The sequence below is a fragment of the Nestor notabilis genome, unplaced genomic scaffold (assembly GCF_000696875.1).
Source record: "Nestor notabilis isolate BGI_N333 unplaced genomic scaffold, ASM69687v1 scaffold7244, whole genome shotgun sequence".
NCBI lineage: Eukaryota > Metazoa > Chordata > Aves > Psittaciformes > Psittacidae > Nestor > Nestor notabilis.
This window is the reverse complement of record NW_009926780.1, coordinates 26,775-53,084: the sequence shown is the minus strand read 5'-3', so window position 1 is coordinate 53,084 and position 26,310 is coordinate 26,775. Positions and strand designations below refer to the sequence as shown.

General features: G+C 42.0%; 1 protein-coding gene across 1 annotated transcript; it reads right to left on the bottom strand.

The window, feature by feature from the left end:
- Positions 1 to 1,418: 1,418 nt before the first annotated feature.
- LOC104405131 (activin receptor type-1-like) lies at positions 1,419 to 19,755 on the bottom strand (the record flags this gene model as incomplete). The annotated part of the gene is made up of 6 exons (XM_010013740.1): positions 19,689 to 19,755; positions 11,418 to 11,663; positions 10,695 to 10,912; positions 4,209 to 4,308; positions 1,601 to 1,747; positions 1,419 to 1,485 (listed from the first exon to the last, which is right to left on the bottom strand). Coding segments are annotated over exons 1-6 (845 nt in total), but the record flags the coding sequence as incomplete, so codon positions are not given.
- Between the last annotated feature and the right edge of the window lie 6,555 nt (positions 19,756 to 26,310).

The following is a 26,310-nucleotide window of genomic DNA, read 5'->3' as shown; positions in this document are numbered from 1 at the left end:
GATTGCTGCAGCCCAATAAACCCTCAGACCCATGGGACTGCTCTAAACTGCTGTGGGTTCCAAATATCTGATCACCTTAACCATTCAGCAGCTCACGTGGGAGCCACAGGATATAAAAAGTGGCAAATGGCAAAGGAGATTGTGACAGCACCAGAAGATTAACATAATGAAAACCAAAGAAGAGTAATTATTCTACTTCAAATACTAGACAGTTCAATTGGTGTGCAACTGACTTCCATGGTGAAAGAAGGCAGAGCACTTCAAGCATCACAGCTGTAATTCACAACGATTTTCTACCAAGGAACAGAGAAAAATTTCTCTTTGTAACTCATGAACTTCAAGAACTGCTTTCAAGAAAGAGCTGTCTTAAAACTGAACCCAAAATTTAGGAGTAGCACCCTTTCAGTTGCACACTAAATTCAGAGGTATCAACAGCACACTGTTGACCTCAACAGCTGTATCTGAGAAGCAACAAAAGTTTTATTCCCAAGTTAGAGGACCAAATCATGTTTATTAAAAGCCCACATATGACATTTGTCAGAAAGAACACCCACTACTTTCTCTACTGATGTCAGATTTCTGCAACAATAAGACACTTTCGTAATCTGTGATATTGTTTAATATTGCATCTAAAAAAATTCTATAAAATAGCCGACAAATTTGACAGTTATCAAGAAAGACTAAACACAGACAGAGGAACATGGGAAATGTGTAATGTAATTTCAGCCAAGTTACTTGCTCTCTCGGGAAGTAAAGTTCAATAATTCACATTTCAGGAGGCCACCAAATTACTTTTGTAGTAACAAAGGAACTGCTTCAGGAAACGTTAGACAAACGTCTAGGCAGGCTGAGCTATAGAGCCAAGGAATATTCTCTGACAGGAAACAAGAATAAGGAGCCCAAGTAAAACTGATTGAAGGCAGACAGATTGCAGGTGAGGTAATGTCAGCACTCAGAAAACACGCTGCTGCTTTTATTTGTAAAGGTGGCACACCAGTGAAAGGTCATATCTGCTAGGAATCAGAAGGGCTGCTTAGACTTCAGCCATGGCTCACAATACAAAAAAGCCATTTGCCAAGCTCTTAGAACAGAGCAGACAAATTACAAGGGATATAGAAGATTCAAAATCATTGAACTTCCATATTACAGGGAAATGAGATACATCACAAAGGGGCAACTCCAGTTGAAAATTAAAAACCAAGGGAGCTTAATTTGACCCTGAGCAGAACAGTTAAACAGAAGAAAATAATAGATTGCCACTGCAATTTATTCAGGCACAAGGAAAAGTATTCAAACACTTAAATCTCACTGTAAAGTCCTCTCCATTTTTTCTCCCTTCATTTCTTCCAGGTAAGCTGAAGTTAGTAGAAAACACAGATCCACTAGATCTTCTACACCTAACACACTGTGCAACACACTTTGGCCATTTGGCTGTCCTGCAGAGCAGCTGCAAGGGTGAATTCCTAGAACACAGGTCTGTTGCACCTACATTCTTTACAAGATACCTGTCAAAAGTGCAGTACTTCACAAGCAAACTGTTCAGTTAACTCACCTTTACACCAGCTACACCAGGACACATGAATATGGTTGTCCAACTCACCTAAAATATTTTCATGCCGCAGCAATACAGTGTTGTACAATTCAGTTTCCCTGAACCAGGATTTTTCATCCCTAGAAGAGAAGATCTTCACAGCAACATTTTCTCCTTGCCACTGACCCCTCCAAACTTCTCCATAACGGCCCTTACCTGGTGGGGGAAAGCACAGTAAAAGCTGTCAATTAACAATCTTCGTAAGTTTAGGACAGGGTTAGCTAATAGAATAGAAGTAACAGTTATGGCCCAAATACCACATTGGTGTAGTTGGATCACCCCTGCATACCACTCTACAGTTAGGCTGTGCTCTAGTGTCCCTTAATTTTTCCTGTTTGTTTCAATTGCAAGCTCTGAGTATGGACCTCTGCTCCTTTCACACTGGAACAGCATCCAGAGGGTTAATACTGGGCAGGTGTAATCATTCAACTACCAGCAATGAAACCGCTTCTGCAGCTTAAGAAACTTAGGCAGCACACTACAAGGCTGGTGTACACAATGCAAGTAAATCTATGAATTCTGAAGCTAGGACAGGAAGGACATAAAACGCTGGGGGTACAGTCTTTACATTTTTATTACATCGTTAGCCCTTGCAGAAGCAGTCAGCACAGCCAGACACATAAAATGCAGAATGAAGATCTAAAAAAACCCAAAAACAAAAACAAAAAAACCCCCAAACAACCAAAAAAAAAAAAAAAACAAAAAAAAATCACCACCCAAAACACCTCAACAAAAAACCCCACCCAAAGGAAAAAAGAAACCAAAAAACCACAAACAAACCCCCAACATATTAAAGAAAAAAAAAAAAAAACCAAAACCAAAAAACAACAACAACAGCAACAACAAAAAAAAAAAAACAACCAAAAAAGAACCCCCCCAAAAAAACCACCAACAAAAACCCCAAACCCACCTCTGTTCTGTGGAGGTCAGGACACACTGGCTTGCACGCCAGGCTTTTTACCCAAACAGCTTAGAAGAAATGTATGAAATTATCAAGTAGCCAAGAGCAAAGCAATGTCCTGGACAAAGCACACTGGAAAAGTTCTGATCATTCCCACTTTCATCACTGCCTGAACAGAACAGCCTCAGGCTTCGTGCAACAAGTTCTGCTAGATTGGACAACAGTAAGTACCTGAGTTCTGCCCTTCACTGCTCTGCTGTTCAGTGTTCTTCAGAGGCATGTATGAGTAAGCAGCAGACACAACCAAATGGGGAGAGATTCCCAACACTGATGTCTCAATGCCACCACCCAGAAGATACTTCCTGCATAAGTGCTTTCATCTGGTCTGCTATACAGGCTCAAACACATGGTCTCTGGAAATAGTGCTAGCCTGGGTTAACTTGGGAGCAGGCACAATTCCAGGGACTCACACTGATTCACACGCATATACATGCACAAAAGGATGTCTCTCTTGGAGGCAAAATCATCATGCATACCATGTTCTACAGTTCTTGATGAAAAGAAACTGCAGAGAAGGTACATTTGGATTTAATGCAAGCATTAACACTTGTGCCTACTCAATACTTACTATAAGCCAAAAGCAAAGAAACTGGTAAAGTGCAGACCCAGTCCCTATAGATTCACACATTCATCTGTTATAGTCAGGCTGGATTTAGCACCCGATGAATTAAAACTTCTAGTAATTTACAGGAAAGTGTTAACTTGTTCTGAGTTCAAATCACTAAAGCGGCAGCATAAAAATATATTCATACACAGGCTGGTTTTCCTACTAGGATCAATCATTATCAAACCTTCCTCACCTCTTTAGGTCCAGTACAGCATCTCATCTCAATGTCACTGCCCTGGTGTATCTTTAACCCAAATGCTTCTTAACAAGACTATACTCAAATTTACCATTATTAATAACATATATATGCTGAAGAAAAATCTAATGGATCCTTAAAATTAAATGTCCTGCAAAAAAAATAAAGACCCAGAAGAGTTTTAGGGTAGAATTACCAGAGATATTTTCTCTTTAAGGGGGAAAAGAGCAGCAATAGTATATCCTTGCCTGCAAGGTGTCCCAAAATAACACTGCAGAACAAGAGAACTGTATGTTCCCATTCTAATAGCACAAAATCAGTTGTGGGATTTTTGTTTGGTTGGGTTTTGGTTTGTTTTTTTTTTTTTTGGGGGGGGGGGGTTTGAGGTGTGTTTTTTTGTTTGTTTGTTTTAAAATGACATGTTAGCTTGATGCTTCAACTCCAGATCTCAAATCCAGGTGGATTCTTTTCTAATCCTAAATCTAATTGAGCACTAGTTAATGAGCATGTTTGTTTCACAGTTTCAAACTTCAAATTGACCCTGCTTTTCTATTTAGTTTACAAAGTGCCCAAACAAGCCTGATTTGTATTTCCTAAAATGACCTTATTAAACAGAGCTTAAATTTTTCAGTCATAAAGCACAGATGACACTTGCCCCTTTCTTCTGCATAGATCTGAAAGGAACTTTTTCACTTCACTTTCTAAAACCAAGTATGTTCCATCAGCTGAAGCCTGAAGTTTTGTATATTATATAAGCAACTGAGGAAAACCAGTTGATTAGGATGGAGATAAAGCTTTCTCTCTGCACTGTTGCCAAGACTTGGCACTAAATGCAAACAAGAATTGTACTCACCTACACACTCTACGAGTGTGATCTGGCGAGCCACCGTTCTTTGCACCAAGAAAGGAAGTCCAGAACCACTTCCGGATGTGCAGGAATGGTCCAATAAATCCTGTCCAAAAAGAAAAGCAGAAGATTACAACCTATGAGAAACTGTAATTCCACACACCCCCCCCATTTAAATATGCCAATTCACAGGACAGGTTAAATTGAAGCCCATTGGTATCTCAATGGCTCTGGTGATGTCATCAGGTCAATTAGGAGTCAAGACATGCTGTTGCCATCACCATACACATGGACAGAGATGCTTTTACACAAGATCTTACCACGTCAGAGAACATCCCATGCCTAGACGAGACTGGTAGGGGAACTGTAACTTCATCATAATCACTTTCTCTTGGAAGTTTTATAAACAACAACAAGGAACAGCAAACAAATCAAGCACTCTCAGATTTCTTATTCTGTCTCTATCTTACATTTGGCCATTGCAGTTCTGTTAAATAAATTACAATAAATTTACTGCCTGTGAACCTGGAAGCTCACTCACAACCCACAAGCTATCCTCTGTGGTGAAATTCCATCCTGCTCCAGCACTTCACTCTCTTATTTAGCTTATGCTCTCTCAGGTCTGTATGTCACCTAATTCAAATAGCTTAGCAACAACATTTTATTGCAAGACACAGAAAACTACAGGAAAAATCTGAGCCACCTCAAAAAGAAATAGACTTGCTTTCTCTGACTTCTATGCCCAAAACTTTCATCCCTATACAGTTAGCAGGAAGAAAACCAGCAGTTACATTTGAACACTCCTTCAGAATTTTCCCATTCTTCCAGCGACCTGGAGTTTCCTCCTAGAAAAGAAGACCAGGAGGCCACAGCAACACAAATGTGTTTTTGCTAATTATAACTAAGGTCATGTCCCAGTCCCACCAAACTCTGGTATAGGATACTCTCAAAATCTATTTTACTAATCCTTATGAATAAATATGTATTAAGAAGACACATTCAGAACTGAACTTTACTTACTATAAACAGACTCTAGAAACAGCTACTGCTGCAAGTTTTTAAGTGAAATGGTAAGACAAAGCCAACATATTCCTGCAATACAACTTGCTTTTTCAGCACCTTTTTAATCCAGATTGTGTGGCCTGCACACATTCCGTGCCCAGTTGGCCATTTTCTCAGAAGCAATATAGGGAGGAGAGTCAGTTTTGCTGAAAAAAAACCCCAAAAAACCTACAGATGAGCGTCATTTGGGTCTGTGTAAGCCAAGAAGAAAGGTGACAACCCACAGCTCCCATCACTTTGTCCCTTTTCAAACCATTTTCAGTTATAAATAACTATACCAAACTTGAATAGTTTGGGCCAAAACTTTCCATGACTGTTAACTACCACAGAATGGCTTTTTGGAGGGGTTTTTTGTTTGGTTTGGTTTTGTTTGTTTGTTTTGTTTTTGTTTTGGTTTTTTTTTTTTTTTTCTCCTGAGGGACTGTTCATCTAGCATGGTTCAGTTGCCATAGGGAAGGAGGCTTATGACAAATTATTTGGGTGTTGTCTTTTAAAGAAGTTCTGATTTGTGGCAGAGAATTGAGATTTATCAGAGAACGCCCTGGGTGCCAGACGTGCTTGTGGCTGTTCCTCCCGGGGCTCTGTCTTCAGCCACTTCAAACGCTTGTGGTATAAAACATCTGTTGAAAGGCATGTGAGTCTATTCTTCTGGAGACGTTTTCCCTCAGTTTTTAATGGTGCATCAAGGTCACTGACCTCACTAGGGCTAGAGGCCTGGATGCTGCTGTGCTCTCCCACTGAACCTCCCTGAAGCATACTCCAGCAGGTGTGGCAGGCGAGCACCCCAACACCAAACCCTTCCGGAAGGGCTGAACCAGCGGGTGAGCTTGCACAGAAGCTCAGGCCCCACCCCCACTGCCTATACGCTCCTTTCCACCCCCCTTTAGAGTCTAAGCATGGTTTTACAGAAATACACAGCCCTGCAAAGGGGAGCTTCAGCTGTAGCAGAGCAGGAGGAAAGCTGCTGCAGCAATCCTCACCGCCTTGCTCCTGCGTGCCCCACTCTGCTATTGACAGTGGGAACTGCTGGCAAACTTCTGGTTTACTGCCCAAACCTAGGACTCCTTTAAAAGACAACACTCAGTTTCTTATAAATTTTCTTCCCTAACTTCACCGTTATGGAGGAAATCTGCCAGGTTAAGATTTGCAGACACAGAGTAATAAGTAGATGTATCCTCTACAGAAGGGCAAAAAGCAGTAGCTACAGAAGCTACACCCCCAGAAAGGGGAAGAGAGATGCATGCTTTGGTTACAGCTTTTTCACATGCATTTTGCAGAAAATTGAGACGATAGAAAACTGTTACTCCCAAACTACAGGCTCTCCTTCAGCCTTGGCATGGGGAGGAATTGTGCCCTGACTCCATGCAGAGCCCCATGCAGCATCCATGGGGGAACAGACTCACATCAACAGATGATTTATACAAGCGTTTGAAGTGGCTGAAGACAGAGCCCCGAGAGGAACAGCCACAAGCACATCTGGCACCCAGGGCGTTCTCTGATAAATCTCAATTCTCTGCCACAAATCAGAACTTCTTTAAAAGACAACACCCAAATAACTTGTCATAAGCCTCCTTCCCTATGGCAGCTGCACCATGCTAGATGTTAAAAGCCCCCCAGGAAAAAAAAAAAAAAAAAAGAAAAAACCCAAACCAAAAAAAAAAAAAAAAGCCATTCTGTGGTAGTTAACAGTCATGGAAAGTTTTGGCTCAAACTATTCAAGTTTGGTACAGTTATTTATAACTGAAAATGGTTTGAAAAGGGACAAGGTGATAGAAGGTTAACCTGTATCACTACATGTCATTGTAGTGGGGGGGGTGAGCGAGCGGCTGCGTGGTTCCAAGTTGCCAGCTGGGCTTAAACCACAACAATACTCCAGAAAATTTTCTGTAACAAGTCTTTCTTAAAGTTTTTGTCTGTTTATGGGAATGTTTAGTGCATGGAAACCAGACTTGAAACTGTAAGCTTACTAAAAGAAAAACAAAACAAAAAACCAACCAAACAACCAACAACAAACCATGACTGAGATTCTAATTGAATGTTAAAATCCTATTAGCCTTTTAAAGTACTAATACACAGCTACTTTTATGGCTGGGACTTCCACACTACTTTCAAAGCATTAACTACCACCTTACTGGAGGGTTTTGGGTTTTTTTCTTTACAAAGGAAAACGGGATTTAAAAAAAAAAAAAAAAAAAAAAGGCAAGCATAAGCACAATCAACTTCCTAGTATTTCCAGCAAACTGTACTACTGGGCTTTAACCAGATGAAACCTTTCTTCTAACAATTTTTTAATGAGTGCTCAAGAAAAAGATAATGTAATACCAGGAGACCGCTATTTTGCTTTTTAATACAAGCTGAGAGCTCATTTTCCTTCCCGCTTGTATGAAGGCAAAAAGGAAAGAAAAAAAACAAAACAAAAAACAAAACAAAAAAAAAAAAAAAAACAAACACACACAAAAAAAAAACCCCAACCAACCAAAAAAAACCCACCCTAAACTTATCTGCAATGACTGTAAAAACAAGATTTGAAGAGGCCACAGCCCTTTCCATTCCCCATTAGGAAGCTTAGTGCTTCAAGCATTTGCTACACTATGGAGACTAATCCTAAATGTAAACTAATCTCATGTGTAACAAACCCAGCAATTTAAACCACACAATGGAAAAGAAAAATCTGGAATTTAAAGACTACTTACTGTTTAGATTAACTTTCAGAAACAAGAAACTATCTGTGGTTTTTTCCCCCTCTCATCACCAGCACTCAAGATGCACACCAGAGGCACACCGATCGTAAAGCTAGAGTGTCTGACAGCCGAACACAAACCAGCTCCATCAGACCAAGCCTTTACAGTTAGCAACTTCTCCACTTTCTTTTTAAAAGAATTTTGATTTATTCTTCTCAGGTTTTATCACCGTTTCCAAGTAACATTAAATGACTTGATGTGCAAAACGTTTGCAAATGGAATGGAAATGGTCTTGCACTGATAAGAGTTAAGAGCTGGAAGTCAGTGCTTGAAGACAGATAAACAATTGCACACATGCCTAATTCATGGTGAACACATCAAAACTGGCTGGTTTTCAATAGTAACACAGAATCAGGCCTTTGGGTTAATTAAAGAAACCCAAAGGCATTGAAAAAAGATTACCAAGTATAGTTTATCTAGGCCCAAGCTGAAGCAATCTAGCAGGGCAGCAACAGAAAGCTGCTGCAGTTTGCACCACAGCTGATACTGCAGTCCCATGAAGTGTCTGGACACGTTAAGCTCAAAGGCAATTTCCCTTGCTCCATCTTACTAAGGAAGCTAGCATTTAGAAGCCAAAACTCTTACCAGAATAGCCACCCTGAAGTCCCTCTAGATCAGTATTTTGTCTCTGACCATACCCAAAACCCATGCCCTTTATTAGCGTATTACCAGTGCAGCAAATTGGAGTACTAGACACAGGAATATTAGATAAATGGAACTATATAGGGGCACTAGGATATTAGACTATTGGATACTAAATGTGGAGTGAATTATAAGTGAATATGGGAATGCTTTAACATACAGGATATTTTCCTCTAATGCTCCCCCAGTCTCCAAGCACACTGAGCTAAGGAACTTCCTTAGCTGGATTTTTTGATATTTGTTTTATATATCTTTTCATCCTGTTGCTCTTTGAATGTATACAAACCTGTAGCACCTAGAAAAATCATCAGGTAAGGAGTTCCACTGGTTCCATTAACACTGTGTTAAGAACCACCTTCCTCATATTTATCCCTGCTCTTACATGCTAATTTTGATGCCTTCCCATTACCATATTGCAGAAGGCAAACAAGCCGATTCCCATCCATCCTCTCCTATCCCTTGCCACACTGTGCATCTCCATCACACCCCACACCTCCTTAAGATAACCAAGCTCTTCTTCCTGACTGAAGCACTGATTTACTTACTTGTTCCCTACATAGGCTGTTTCAAAAGTGTATATTGGGGCATCTGGATCACCATAAGTCTGGTAACTCAGTTTTAACTTATTTGTCCTTAAAAAAAGGAATGTTCCCTGCCTCAGCAGTATCCCTTACCAGCCATCTCAAACCCTGAAAACTTACTTGTCAGGATGTACTGCCTTGTGAATGAAAGGCTTTTCCATGTGACCCCTGCAGCACTTATTCACAGCAGTATTTTATAGAAGCATCACTGCCTCAAAACAAAGAGATGCAAGAAATAGTTTCCAGCTGCCTAAAATACTTCATTTTCTTGAGGAGTCCCATGGATGTTTCTTTTAATAAATTTCCATAGCTGGGCCTGCAAAGCAGTTGTCAATTTTCAGGTAAAAAGGTACAACCGCTTTCTGGAGTATTTTTTGGACATAGTCAAAATTGCTTCCCTAGTTGATGGTAACTAACACTTTATTCTAAGGAAAATACTGAAGGCAATTCTACACTTAAACAAATACCCATTTCAGTTTCTTCCTCCTACAGAGAGGAACACAGCCAAAAACACAGAAAGAAAATACCCAGATGATGTATTTAGTAATGTTTTATAAAAAAAAAAAAAAAATATTTGGGGTTTGGACCATTTTTCTTTAGCCCATTTTCAGCCCTGCAGTAAAAGCACATTAGGGTGGGAAAGCACCAAAATGAAAATGTTTTCCAAACTCCTAATGAAGAGATTTCACCTTAGAAATACAAGGAGGAGAAAACTTCTCTTTTCATTGGTTTTGGAAACAAACACTCAAGCTGCCTCTGCAGACTTACTTGCTCAGTTAAGACACAGCATGGGAAAGCTGCTTGAGAACACTGGCCCCCACTGAAAGGGTAAGATACATTAAGTCTTTAAAACGCAAACACTTCCCCACGTCATTTCATTTTCTAGAGACTGCATGAACAAGAACATATTTTTAAAAAACAATTTTGAGTAAGCAGTTCTCATTTCTTAAAATTCCTACCGCTTCTCCATCAATAAAATTTCACCAATTTCCTAGTCATCCAAAAGCCCTTCTGTTAAGATAATGAGAGTTGGGTTTGAAGTTTTAAACTACCCGTACTTTCTTCTTCCCCCAGCACCACATCTTTTCCAACCTTACAGGCTATCTTTCATATCTCAAAGACGCAATACATTTCTACACCTTTCATACCACTTCAGGCTACGCAGCAGTCAGGCATTCTTCATTTTGGTGTTTAGACACTGCTTCTAGGAACAAACAGTTGACTAGTTTATAACAATTCTGCAGGTCAAAGGAGCTATATTTATGAAAACTATCTTTTGGTTAAATTTCATTTAAACTATACCTTCGCGAGCACAGGAATGTCGCTACATAAGTCCTGGTACTAAGTGGCATCCCTGGCAGCAAAGGGTCCTGTTATTGACGTGGCCATGTCTGGAGGGTACTAGAGGGAAGTTCAGAAGCGAAGGAAGCTCACATGAATTTTCACCATACATGCTGGTTACTTACTGCCAACGTGCTGTCTCCAACATTTGATGCAATGAGTCCCTCAATTGTGCCATATTCTGCATCCCTAGAATTGAGCCTCTCCATATGGTTTTTCTGTATTCTCCGGATGACCAGCACAGCTACTGCTGAAAAAACTATTAACACTACCACAGGAGCCAGTATAACGATGATTAGTGTTTCCATGCTGTAACCTGCAGCTTCACCTTGAAAGGTTTGCCCTTGGAAAAGAGAGAGAAGGGGAAAAGGGGGGTGGGGGAGGATAAGAGAGGAAAAAAAAAAATAAATTACATATTTCCAGAGAAACTCTTTAAAAGCAGTAGCACTGACACCAACACTTGCTAGCCATCTAGTCTGAAAGAGAGTCTGTGACACAGCCAGAGCTACAAGTGTGCACTCACACAGAGGATACTACCACAGCAACTCCCTGCAGAGCAGACATAACAATCCTGACCCTTGAGAACAAACCCACCTGTGACTGAGCAGTTCACTCACAGGCAGTAACTCAAGCCTGACTGCACACTTTAACCACTATCATTCGTCCAGCCATACGGACCATGCAACATGTGGACAGACATGTGCCAGTGGACCTCAGGGTGAGGAACAAAGTCAAAAGGGCCTTACTGCATTGACTAAAGCCTTACTTTGGCTAGTGCTGAAACCATCTCACATCACACAAAAGCAAAACTTTTCTTTCTCCAAATTCACTATTAATAAGCCTCTCACCTTTAGAGGAAGGCAACTGCGCAGTGATATTCATGTTGCACAAGTATCCTTGGCAGCATTCCACAGCTTGGTCAGGAGACGGGGGTGTTTTGCACGTCATTTTCCCTTGTTCATAGACTTGGAAGCAGCCTTTCTGGTAAACCTTAGCACCATCATTAATGCTCAGGGAAGCAAAACATTGCTGGCCTTGGCATCGATCTCCATTCCCACAGGACATGCCTTCACACACACATTCATAGGGTTCATCTGTAAAAGGGAAGAGTTGAGGAAAGAAAACCACTGTTGTATTCTTAATCGCTTCAGTTATATAGAGATAACGAAATCATTAGACAATAAAGTGTTCTGTTTAAGGGAAGAAATATTACTTGCAGCTAATGCTGAAGAACCACCAAGTAGGAGCTAATGATAGTTATTTAACCATTGCAGTAGGACACAGATATGAGCTTGCACCATCTAAGAAATACCAGTGCTATCTGCCCACTCCAAGGACTCAAATTCTAGAGTTTAGTGACACTTTACATGACCTTTCACACATCCACTACTGCAGGTATGCAATATGAGAGGGTTATCCACACAAGGATGCTCAGCAGAGGAAAAATTCCCCTAACAAAACAATATAAATTTAAAACAGATATGCTAAACCACATTAACTATTTCCACATAAAAACATTCCCAAGCATTTCATAAATTATTTCAATCAAATTAAGGCCATTTAAATTTGCAGTGGACATACCTACACAGGATTTAGTGGGTTTAACTACCTTGCTTGAGAAATAAATCTGGCCCTACTTTCCCAGGAAGACAAGCCTTTGGGGAGTATATTGCAAGTTTGAGTAACCATAGAGATAAAAAGGCTAGCAGCAGCACACACTAGCAGCAGCTACACCATGTCCCTTCCAATGCCAGATGCTTCAGCTAAATAAAAGAATGAACTTTAAAGAGAATGTATGGAGCAGGATACTACACTTGTAAGTATCCTCCGCAAAATGCCTGGAGATGGCTAGCTGGGAGAAACCTGCTTTTCCTGTGCAGAACTGCACAATGTCACTTTTAGGAACAGCACCTGCCTTTAAACATGTAGCGCTGGCTCACTCCAGTCCCTGAAGGAGAGGACACCACTATCAACAAACTAATGGAGAACACTGGGACTTCTTCAGTTTCCTGGAAAATGCAGGTACCTGAAGTGGTAGACAGCCATGTGCACTCACACAGAGGGCTGAGGCAGTGAAAGAGTCCTCTGTCACACACATCCTGTGCACGCACACACACACCATTTATGTCAACTTAAGTCATATTTACATTCTCCTTTTCAGTTCTAACACACAAGAAAAATTTCCAGCCACAAATACAGTGGATGCTCTTAAAACAGGAACTAAGCATACCACATATTGGACTTTTTCAAGCCTATCATTACAGTTTGCCCACTGGGAATATAACTCAGTTTGTTTCCTGCTTTGTTTTCCTCCTCTTCTTCCACAATGAACAAATACACAAATATAAATTTTCATCTTTGAACTGCTAACAAAACAAAATTAGAGAAAGAATCTTGAACAGTGTCTGTCACGTTGATTTCAAGTACTGCACTGCACCAGGAACTTCACTAATTTTGTGGAACTTAAAAAATATTCCAAACATTCCTATAATCAAAATCTGTTCCTTTTCTTCCCACAACAGCAGCAATAAAACACAACTGGTATTGTAACATACAAGCCCTTAATCTTGGTCCATCTGGCTGCAACTACCACCAGCATTCAAAGCCAAGACCCTACTTCCTCTGGAGGCATGGTCACAACTGCCTGAAAGCACAAGATCTGTGCCTTCAGCAAGGATAGCCTTCCCCAGAAGAAACACCTCCCCTCAGGCGCAACCTCTTGGAGGAGCTCAGCAATCCTCAAACACACCAGGAAGCAACTGCACAGCCACAGGGCAATGGATCAGTCCACTCAGAGCAAGCCTGATACCCCTTACAAGCAATGAACTAGGGCACTGGAACTCCAAACATGTTAGCTGTATTTTGGAAAGCCTGTCCTAGACTGAAGTCAGGGTGAGTGATCTAACATGATACACTGGCTCTGGATCCATTTAATAGAGCAAGAAGATACAGTAACACTGACTATATACATGTGAACTGCCGCAGATCCTGATGTGTCCATGGGGCAATACAGATCAATTAGCTGTAAAAATGAAACATTTCTGGTAAAGAACTCCTAGACTGGAAACAGAGACACTTCCATTGATGACTGTTATTATTCCTTATGCCTAAACCATTCCTTTCTTTTCTTAGTTGGTTTTCCAACTCAACAGTATTATTACCATGCACTGGTCAGCCCTTCCCTTATTAATGCTCCTGCAGTGCCACACTCGCTTAAAAAACAGGCTGGGCTTTATCCCAACAGCGAGGCTTATTCAGGCTGCAGAACCAGCCAAAGCCCTGACCCTGTCCTCCCTCTCCTGTCTCTGTGGGCCGTCAGTTGAGACAGAGCAGCAGGTCAGACACCTGAGAGCAAACGGACAGGGTGATGCTTCAGTGAACATGTACAAGCTAAACACTGTACTGCATCAACAAAGCACTCTCCCATGCACAAAGCCAGCTGTGAAGGGCTGGATATTTGAGCCGTATTTCCCCAAAGTGAAGCCAGATGCACTTGCAGAGCAGAGCTTTGTTGGCATAAGGCAAATCCACAGCAGAGGCAGAGCCGGACTGGGTGATGATACTTCTCCATGGCTCTCATGAGCAAGCAAATCTGCAGGACAGACAAGACCAGCAAATGCCACAGCCCAGTTACAATCAAGAGGTTATGGATGAAACACATCAACTCCCCTAACACACAGGCTCAGAGGTAAGTATCAGCTCAATAACAGCTCTAGGCATGGAAGGCTGTCAGTGCAGCTATTTACACAGCAGCCAGACAACACAAGCAGGCAAGCAGCCAAGCTTAAGAATGCTTCCATTACTTAAACATGTTTGCTGCATATACTTTTTGTTTCATAATACAGAGGCTCACTGCTGCACTTGTGGCACATATATATTGTGCACACACACACACAAAGATAGAAATTTGCATTAACTTGTCATTAATTGGTTTATTAGTTCATTATTATGAAAGTGTCAAAATTGAGGCTCCTTTATTATTTATTTTTTTTTTTTGCTTATTCACTTCGTGAAAGTCAACAACTAAGAGCGCTGACCCTAATTACCTCGTTAGTATTTCAACAGAACAAGAACCAAGACACTCCACACAGCCCCAGACAGAACCCATGGGGCATTGAACCATGAGGCTCCGAGAATACCTACAGGTGCAAAGAAACAAAGTTAGTTACTTCTGTGTGAAGTTTGTCACCCAACCAGTTACCAATCTGTGAACTTTGTTAACGGTTTGGAAAACACCGAACTTCTTTCCAAGGAGCAATACACTACACGTATTTCTGGTAACACATCTGAATTTTGATTCACACATCTGAATTTCTAAATATGATCTCTTCACATTTAGAAGAGCGATTAGTCAATGGACACAAATTAAGAAATACCATCTGAACACACAAAAAAAATTCGCTGAAATAGACTGCCTGGAGAGCGTGTACATTCCCCACCTTATGTAGATATGCAGAACCTGACTGGACCTGGGCAACCTGCTGCAGCTGGCACTGTCTGACCAGCAGGGTTGGACTAAATGATCTCAAGAGGTCACTTCCAACCTCAGCAGTTCCATGATTTTCCATTGAAAAACTATTAAAATAGGCACTCAGCCTCCTTTTCTTATTTGCATTACAGCAACACAGTTTCTTTAACTACCTTTGATTTTGAAAAAGGCCTATGTCAACTATGTGACAGTGTGTTAACTTTGTGTGTCAAACACTGAAGTAGTTTTTAAAAGCATAAAAAATTAAAAATTAGAGTCTAAATTTTCTTACTGAAGACACAGTCTCTAATTACATGACATGTACCTTTTAAAGTAGGGCTTTAACAGTATCACATCATTGCACCACCACTGCATACCTTTTGCTTTGAAAATTTCACATAATCATACAATAACTTAAGCTGGAAGGGACCCATAAGGATCACCAAGTCCCACTCCCTGCTCTTCACAGTACTAAACTTCACCTCACAGATAAAGATTAGTATATCCTACTACACAGATAGAATACACATTTAGCTCATGCCTGCAAGTGAGTGTTCAGAGGGATAACCTACACAGCACCACAAGACCTCTTACTATGTGGCTGGGGGGAAAAAAAAAAAAAAAAAAAATAATAAAAAGAGGCAGGTGGCCAAGGATGGACAGAGGTAAATGAGCCTTAAACAAACCAGTCCTTTGCTCAACAAGACATGACTTTATAATTTATTCTTCTTTACCAAGGAGTGAGGCAAAGCAAAAAGGAGCAACACCTCCGTCACTAACTAGTGGGCAGAGAAGCTCCATCAGGTTGCTCTCCTCCAGCCCATCCCACAGCTGTGCAGCAGGAAGGCGCCGTGCCTTACTAGTCGCATACTGAACATGCACAGACACTGCAGTCATCGGCTAACCTCGGGCACGCACAGCCAGTCCCAGTCCTCAGAGCCACTGGGAGCCAGCTTCCCAACCCGAGACCTCTCAGAGCTGTACTATGGCTGTTGTCCCTTTTGCAGGCTTGCTGCTAGGCTTTGAGTGGGATCACACTTTCCAAATGGAAAACCCTGAAATCAAACCAGAAAGGTTACAGTTCACCGGGAAGCCTTATTTCAGGGAACTGCTGAAATCTCTAGTGGAATGAAAGAGACTTCATGCTCAAAGGCCAGAATATTTCAAAGCAGCAATATTAACTTATTTTCTCAGTAACTATGATGGGGGGAAGAGATGGAATTTGCCAGGGCTTCATATCACAATGAATTGAAGATGAAGGAAAGCAGACCTGAAAAAAATTACAGTATCTTCAGAGTCCATTTAACTGTACATTAGTTCTTTTTGGGTGGATAGCTTCCCTTTATGATTCTTAGCCATTTCAGGGAAACAGCAAATTAGAAGTTTGTAGAGATGCCTGCTCAATTCTGAGTTTTATTTTCTCTATGTGTACAGTAACAAGCATTACACGACAACCATAACAATCACAGAATCATTTACATTTGAAAAGATTCTTAACATTGAGTCCACCTTGCACTGCCAAGTCCACCACTAAACCATGACCCTAAGTGCCACATCTACACATCTTTTAAATACCTGCAGGGATGGCAACTCCACCACTCCTCCGGGCAGCCTATAATCATTGATTTTTATATAGGATTTATTAATTTAACAAACGTCTTTGAGGTTTCCAGTACCAAGAAACAGCTGTTTAGCCTTACTGTCTTCCATCTTACAAAAACCCCCAAAACCAGAAGCAGCACAAGTGATATGGCCACTGACCATCAGTTATAAAGCTGCAAGGTTGGGCAGATGCGCCCAGCTCTGCAGAGGGACACCCTGCCCGAGCCCAGCTGCTGGGGACAGAGTTGCTCCCAAAGCCAGCTTCCCATCAGCCACACAGCAGCTTCTGGAGTTCCAGTAGCTCCCAAACACTTCCTGGCCGTGGTGTGACACGAGACACTTCCCAGTCTGCCCACTCCTCATACCCAAGAGTGAGGCTGCGTTTGGCAGGGAAGCTGAGGCAGCCAGAGGAGAGCATGGTCCAGATGCCTTCCCCACCATCACTAGAGAGGGCAGCAGCACCTCCTGCACCATGCTCCCGACATGACCATCAGGATCAGGAAACTCTATTGTGCACAGTCACCAGTAAGTGACAAACCTCCCTCTTAAGCAAAGGCATTGCATTATTTAGAAAGTGCTCTGCCTTAGAGCTTGGTTTCTTGGCAAATGAAGAAAAGCCTCTTTCCCCACTTTACAGGGCTAATAAAGAAATAACACAGAAGTAAGCACTGCAGTAAACCTTTAAAGGATTTTCTGGACACTCAAGACGGGAAGTGATATGTTTCTGCACTTAGAATTCTACACATTGTTTGATTTTTTTGTTGGGCTGTAGGTTGCTTATTTTAAAGACGGATCATGTTTAATCTCACCTTCTGAAGCCTAGCAGCAATGTAGAAATAGTCAATCTGCCTCTGAATGCTACCCAAAGCTATGCCCAGACATTTTTCACTCACTAAAAATGTAAAAAACCCCACAAAACCAAAACCTAACACCCCAAAAAAATCCAGACCCACAAAGAAACCAACTGGTCCAAATCACAGTGAAAGGAAATAGACTGGTCTGTTATAAAACAGATGGGGGGGGGAGGGGAAATCATAAAGTTTTTTAACTTCTTGTTTTATGAAAAGGGAAGACAAATCAGTGTTCTACCCCAAAACATCAACTTTTGAAAGCATTCAGAAAAAGCACATGGGAAAGCACACTGGTCAGGGCGCACCAGCCCCACCTCCGTGGCCTGTTCACAGGCAGCAGAGCACCAACTTCCATTCCCTCAAAGGATCTCCAAAGGCATGCTCTCCCTTGAAAACAGGAGCTCTATCACTGTGGGAGAGAAACGCAGGCCCAAACACAGAAATCTATATGAAATGCTACTGGACAAGCTCTCCCTCAGCATGGCAGCTCCACATCACAAACAGGAAACTGTTCTTTGCACACATCCAGTCAGCACAGGCAGACAGACAGCAAGAACACATCATCTGCACATCTCCACTCACACGCTCCAGCCCTACACACAAACTCCATCCAAAGCCTGTTCCAGACGCACATCTGGCCCAGGTCTACCCTTCCTCCAGCTGAGCGAGGTATGATCCTGCACTTCCAAGTCTTAGCTCACAGTCCCAGGAAAAGAAAAACTCTTGGCATGGATTTAATGACTCTTTTCTTGCTGATCACTTATGGGCATATTTTCAACAGAAAGATAACACTGAAGCCCTAGAAACTACTTTCATTTTTTTAAGCAGTCAGGTCAAATCACTAGGGTATGAACACCTGCATGGTACCTTTAGAATTGTAGGGTGGGTTGATAATGCTGCCCTACAGGCTGCACTGCGCAGGCAGCACAAGTGTCTGATTCCTCTTGTTAAACAAGAGAAATTAACCAGATCTTCAGACATTAACAGGCACCTTTTCCCCGCATGTTTCTCTTCATCTACTGCTCTTCATGTTAAGGATGTGAAAGGCATGTGATTTAAGATTTTTTAATATAAGCAACTCTGAAAGCCAAAACAAATGTTTGAGAAGCAGATAGCTGCACTTCAAGAGCGATAAGAAGGTACACTGTGACGACTGCTACCAAACTTTATTTCAAGATAATATTGTCTCAATAACATAAGCAGTTTTAGATATTCTGACAAACACTAATCCAACGTTCCTCCCTTTTTAAATTTTGTGTTGATTTCCTATTCGTAGAAGTCAACCACTAGACCTCCACGCATTTTTAATCTTGGCCTTCCACCATCCATTCTAACATTTCATTTAACATACTCTGCCTTTTATTATTTGCATCAACATTTGAAGATAAATGCATTTCAGCAGAGTAGTTCTGATAGGTATTTCACAAGGTAAATAAGAGGATAGATATGCCGTAACAAATGCTAGACACACCTCTCAAGTCACTTAAAATTTAAAAGTGAGAAAACCAAGTTACTTGCAGAAAACCTTTATTCAGCATTTTTAAAAGGCTGTTTGCAAAGTAGCAGTTATGCATCTTTCAGGAGGTCAACTCCCAAAACATCCAGACCACCTTCAAATGAATCATTTTTGCCTCTCCATGGCCGTGGAAATACCCTTCCCTCATTTTGCTGGGGCAAATCTTAAACACATTGTTGTCATAAAACCTCGATGTGCATGTAAGTATGTAAAAAACTAATGAAGTAGTCACTTTCCATATCCAGAGACCTTACTGGAACAACCATGGAAAAGTTATCAAACACCATACTAAGTATTCCAAAGAGTATTCCCACATTAAAAAAACCTTTACTTTATGAGAACGCAACACAATTGCACCTCAGCCCATGGGCTAGAAAGACCTACTTGTTACATACTGAATAATTTGCTGTTCAAATAAGGCTTCCCACACCCCACCTGCCCCAGCCCTAGGAAGGCCTATGCCAGTTGCACGTGCTATAACTTTTATACAGAAATGGGCAAAAAATGTCCTTTGAAGCAACTTCCAATGGAAAAGCAGACCTCTTGCACCCGAGAGGAGCTCATGCATGCTGTCAGCTCACAAAGGCGAGTGGGGTGCCATGGAGCCATGCCCAGCGGCTCCAGCAGCTGAGCCACTGCTCGAACCCAGCTCTCCCACAGCACCATGACACACATCACTCACCTTGCCAGCTCGGGGAGGGAAAGGCCATCATGATCAGCACAGGAAGAATCATCACTCCATCTACCATTGTAGTGCTGCAGAAAAAAAAGAGCCATAAGAGCTGTGTACACTTTCACTGTTGTCTTAGTTTTAAGACACATAACCACCCCAAAATCAGCATTTAGCAATGCCTTTCATCAATTCCTTATACAAAATGCAAAGCAACCAAGGTCTCCTTCTTGCTGTCTTGTTTCCCAAGTCATTTCCTTAATTTAAAACATTCATAAATTTACTGCAATTTCTTAATTATTTTTAAGTCACAGAAACACCACATGCAACTACAGTGCATATATGGAAGCATGCTACTACAAAACCAAGAACCCTCTCAGTACCAAGCAGGCATGTAAAATAGAAGAGACCTTCTTTCAACATGGTATTAAAAAGCTAAATTATTATGAACTGTAAAGGTCTGTAAAACTACATATGCTTTGGGCATAACTTGGAATAACTTTAACCTGCAGAAACAATTGCTAGATGGCAAAATCAAGATGTGTTTAAGGGAGACACCACTCTCAGAAGAGGGGGTTTCCTTTCGGCAGCCCAGCTTCATGTCCCTGCTGTTGAAGACAGGTAACTACATCTTGCCCGAAAACAGGCTGTTTCCAGCAAAGGAACATGCTGCCTCTAACACAGTAAAGCAGTGAATTCTCCTGTGCATTTCAAATCTTTTCCAGGATACTTGGTCTTTACAGGAAAAGATAATCTTCGGGGGTTTTATGGTGGGAAAAAAAAAAAAAAAAAAAAGAATTCTTTAACAGGCTTCTGAAAAGAAGATATTTTTTCCCCCCCACAGTTTCTTAAACTCTACATTTAACCAATCACCAATACGAAGGAATAGAGATTAACTACAGTCAATCTTCACTGGGATTTAACCCAACAAGCAGGGCTGGATGACTCAGAAGGGCTTGTCAGTCCTGTGCTACTTGGTTCCTATCAAAACTCTCTGGATAATCACATGCCATAGTATTTCAGTTGAAAGCAGCAGCAAGTAGTATGTTCAAAACAAAGTGACTCTCCTTGACCAAGGCACTGAGCCATTACCATTCTTTTTACATGGAAGTATTAGTCTTCATTTTTCAGATTTAATTCTACTGAAGCAGATGAAACTTAAAAACAAATTTTATATTGCCATTTTTCTTTCAGATATCTTCTGTTGCTGCCTTTTCAAATCATTAGCAGACTGCTTAAGTGCTTGGTGATGAAAGCCAAGCCATTTACTTCCATATTTGTTTCCTGACATAGATTTGTTTTGCAGAATATGAGAAACATTTCAGTAATTGCTTCACCATCAGTTAAAATGACCAAAAAATTCTGAATCCAAGTACTCAACTTCTGTTCTTAGAGAAGGGATGAAGCAGTGCTCACCACTTAACCTCCGGGAGTGAAACTCCCAGTTTCAAACATCCATATACCAAGTGACTTTGCCTTTATCATTCTTGATGCACATCAATGCATTCTTAACAATTGCCAGTATTTAACCTCCAACAGTTATGCTGGAAACATGATGAACTTAAGTTATACACAGCATGATCACTGAGCCATCCAGTATAGGAAGTTTAAAACAGACAGCTCAGAGGGGTCTGTTGCTCTCAAGGAGGGTGGCTGCAGGACACAAGCGATGTTGTCCTTCCTCCTCAGCCCCTATGCGCGCTTCCCGGGGCTGAACAGCTTACACCAGCATTTTCCTCAGCATTACACCAGGTAACTCTGCAAGTCTAGACAAAGGTGGCTCATGAGACATGCTCTTTTTCTTTCAACACATCAATGGTTCAAAGAGCAGAGGCAGAACACTTTGATTTTAATGATGCCGGCCCGCAGCCGCAGTGGAGCTGGGCAAGCCAGCTGCCCTGGAGGCTGCTGGGTGGAGGGGAGTACATGGTGAGCCTGGCAGAAACTGGCAGCCAGTCCACTCGGAGAGCCCTTCAGACAGGGGGACACTGAGCATAAAGAAAAAGGGCTTTAGAAGAGACAAAAAATGAATTTAACAACAGAGCGGGTTAAGAATTAAACAGCAGCATGCAGCCAACAGCAGAGCAGTTGCCAGGTTTTCTACAGATTCATGGCTGCATCCTCCATGCTCAATTAAAAAGCAACAGGGGTAGTTATCTGCTGGTGGGGAGCCATCACACCACCTCCAGTGCTGCAGGTCAGCTCAGAGATACACACACACCGCAGCCTCCCCTCCACCAGCTCCCTTCCTCCTCCCAGCACCCACCACATTCAAGTTCCCCCCACCCCTAGCTCTTTCAACCCCTTCCTCCTGCCAAACCTGGCTGAAGCTGGGAAGGACCTGCAAAGAGTTCAGTTCAGTTCTGCCAGGAAAGGAAGCCGAACACAAGAAATATGAGCTGGCTGGAGCACAGGCATTTAAGATACAGGAAGTGGACAACGGCATGGAAACCAGGAAAACTCTTCAAGTTGCATGTGCCTATTTGTTTTCTTTTAAGTTTATTTCTATTCCCTAAAATATATATTTACATGTGTATTTTCACAAACCCTTGCCCTGTATTTTTCAGGGGAAGGAGGAGGAAGCAAATCCAACCTGCATCCTCCTAAAGAGGCAAACAACCTCCCACAGCTCCCATGAAGGAGAGTTTTAACACTCACGTTGATAAAATGAGCTCCCCATCCTCTGATTCCACATGCGCCACATCCAAACCAGCATGGGTTGAGGCAAACTGCAGCAGCAAGTATGAGGATTTTTACCAGTCCTCACCAAAGTGATCAAATAAGGAGAAAAGCCACAAAACCACAGTAAAAGTCATTCTTAATCCCTCATCTACGACACTGTTCAGAATTCCTCTTCAACCAAGCCGAAGGATGACTTCATTGAGTAACACACCTGAAATTACATCGATTTTTTTGTTAAATGTATTTAAGTGCCCAACAGAAGAAAGGCTGGCATCCTTCCCCTGCCCCACAGCTTTAGGGGAGCTGCACATCCTGAAGAGGGGAAGCCACCTGAGGTGACCTGGCAGGCAAGTGCCAGCCGGAGCTGGGTCAGGGGCTGCTTGGACCTGGATCCTGGTCTTGTGGGTCAGGAATAGCTTGCCCAGGGCCTGCAGAAAGTCCTGCCAAGGGACCCCACACTCAGCCGTGCATTAGCAAGCAAGTACTTGTGCAAGCCTTTTTGGTAGAGTTACTTTTATGAATAGACTTTCCCCATTCTAAATGCAAACAACAACAAAATGAGACTATTATCAGGCATTATGCATTTCACAGCATGTACAGTCCTCTCAAAAAAAAGAAGCCAAATACTAAGAATTTAAACCCTGTTTCTATGAAACTTTGTTCCTGTAGACACTAATTTTCCCCAAAGCCTCAAAGAATATTTTGCCTGCTTTTGCTGAAAAGTGCTGCGCACACTCACAGCAGCCTATAAAAAACCCACCCTGCATGTACTTATCACTAATTGAAATCCTGTGCCATGTATGTGCAGACTCTGTACAGCTCTCTGGCTTCTGGCAAGCTGCCCGTGCTACCCTCAGCAGGGGACAGCCCAGTTACACCACCTCAGCTGGCTCTGCAGACACTGGGAGACCAGAGAAGAAGGAAAAGACCTGGGACGGAGCCTCTGCACTCTGCAAAATACTTTTTTTTTTTTTCCTTCAATTCCACTCTAAAAATTAAAAGCTATAAATACAACTCTTCACTACATCAAAGGCATGTCAAGTCCTTAACCCCTGCTTTAAGACAAGGGAACATTTCAGGTGGCATCAGGCAAGGTCTGCCCTGAGACCATGCCGTAACCCAGTACCAGCCGACACATTACTTGGATGGCTGAAATCCTGCCAGGATCTTGGGAGAGGTGTCACCATGCCTTGCTGGCTGCCATTTTGCTCAGAGTATGCCATATCTGCCACACGCCTGTTAAATCAGCAGCTAAAAATAAGCCTGGAAACATGCCGATGGCAAGGGGGCCATGGGATGCAGGCTGGGAAGGCCCTCTCCAGGGATACCACTGGGCACTGGCTCCGCTCAGAGCCACCACAGGTGCCAGGGAGGGAATGGAGCCACGATGTCCTGCAGCTCCACCATGTTCCTCTGTTTTTCAGTCATGTGCATTCATTCATCTGCATTTCCCTTTCAGGTTATCCCAGTGGCAAACTGCAGACACAGCAGAGGACAAGTTTAAAAGTCCTGACTCCACTGCTTTAAAAAAAAAAAATTACTTTAAACCCCCCTCCCCAAAAAAAAGAAACAAACAAAAAAAAAAACCCAAACACCAAAAAAAAAGCACACACCCTCACCAAAACAAAAACCAGTAACATACGCACAAACCAAAAAATTATTCTAGTGACGCAAGCAAGTACATCTCTTCCACTTACTACTTGTTTAGAAAGAAAATACAGGAAAAAAACATTATTTTATAAAACTCCATGGCAAGTTGCTATGGATCTAGAGATATACAAGATACCCAGTTACTATCTGGTGTTTGAATTCACGAGAACTTTTTCCAAAGGGGAGGAAGGATTGGGATTTAATCCAGAAAGAGAAAGAGGAACTAGAAAGCAACCAGCAAAAAATGCTCAAAACTTATTTTCCTTTCTGGATGTATCAATCTTCACTATGACTTGCCCTTGACTCCTCAGCACGTCCCGCAGCCCTCTCAGCTGCAGAAGCCACCAGAGGGCATTCCCACCACCAGCACCTGCATCAAACCAATCCAGGCCACACAGCAGAGCTGGAGGCAGGAAATGGTGACTGTGGATGTCATCCACGTTCAGTGAAAAGAAGATAATTTGGTTTTAACTTTTTCCTACAGAAGCATATAAGAAAATCTGAAACTTGTTATAGGTCACAGTGGAAAAGTCTCTTTTAAAGCAGCAGCTAACAGATTTCCAAACAACTCTGCTGCGAAGCACAGGCAACAAGGTGAACCTAGCTCCAGAGCAGGCACCCAGTATCTACTCTGAAGTCAGACTGCAAAGAAGGAATCAGTTAAACAGTTTTCAGAAGCCTAAATGAACAGTAAGAAGCGTATCATATGGCAGATATAATACTTGGTTAGCATACCCAACTTAACATACAGATGTGCAACTGATTTTTTCGATAACTGCTAGAATTCTTACTGTTTGTATTCATGAGGTCCCAATTCACTAAAGAATCCATCCTGAAAACCCCAATACTCCTTTCACAGCAAATGGAAATCACTTTCTCTTTTCTTCATAAGAAAACTATTTGTCTCCTGCCAAATCATTCCTTTACAGCCTGACAACAACATGGGGGTGAGGGAGACCTCGGATCCAGAGCTGGGACTCTTGAGATCGCTGCCGCAACAAGCCGCAGGGGAGAGCAGAACCAGGAGTTAAGATAACATGAAACACCCCACCAACAGCAGCACAGGCTGTGGAGAAAGGGTGTTCAGTCTCCAACACCACCACCCAGATACAGAGCAAAGACCACGCCAGACAAAAGAGCAACTCCAATTAGGGAAGAAATTAAAGATTACAATTCATCTCAATATGACACAGACATGGGAACATGAACCATTAGAGGCGTTCAGACTTTTCTGATGAGATCAGAGGCACCCACACTATCACTGACAGTCCCAGTGGCATCCTGCCAAGAGCCCAAGGGCTGTACATATTTTGCATGTACCTCACCAGATTCGTATCAAAAGAAAACATCCATAATGCTGGATTGTAATTCCACCATCCACAATAGCCACACACAAGCTAAATTCATCAACAGCTGTGTCTTTAGAAGGAAAGACATGCATTCAAAAGCAATAATTCACTGCTTGCTTTTTTCTTCTTTTTTAATTGAAACTCACACAAGCTAACTAACAACCTCAGAACAGCCCACACAAAGGCATTCCTAACGTCAGAGAATGGCAACCCTGCGTATCCTTTTTTAAAGTCTAAACTTTGTTGCCAGAATTCAGCAAGATGGAAGCCAGCCACAAACTCCATTTGGCATCCACCTGCAAGCGCACAAGGCACACATCAATACACTTCAGCTCAAGAAAATCTGCAGAAGATTGCCACCTTAAAAGGCTGAATGTCTTGGATTCAAATAGCAGAGAGAGTGAAGTGTGCAAGACACTGGTTCTCCTACACTCTTATTCAAAGCAAGTATCACGACTGCTGAATAAAAATAAAACCATCAGGAGGAAAACAATCCATACAATGTAAAATATCATGCAAGTTACTCTTTATGAAGTTAATAGCTCTGAATATGCTCATGAAGAGCCACTCCTTAGGTTCTTAAAAGAAAAGAGGTAATAAAGACCAAGTGCCACTTATAGAAACAAAATCCTGTTTGGTCTCCCTCCTGGCACATGCCAGTACCAATCCATTTATTGCCTATGCTGTCACCCAAAGGTTCCAGCTGACACACCAACTGCAGAAGTGACATAGCATGGGATTGCAAATAATAAACATTCACAGTGTCAGGGTGGGAGGGACAGACACATAACAACACAACCACTTATCCAAGAGAGAGAAAAATATCTTACCTAGGCAAAGAAGTGAACCCAAAGCAGCACCAGCCCCTTCCCAAGCGGGGTGGGGAGGCATGGGTCACACACACACAGATCCTCCTTTAATGGGAGGGAAGGCAGAGCTCCCTGGTGCTCACA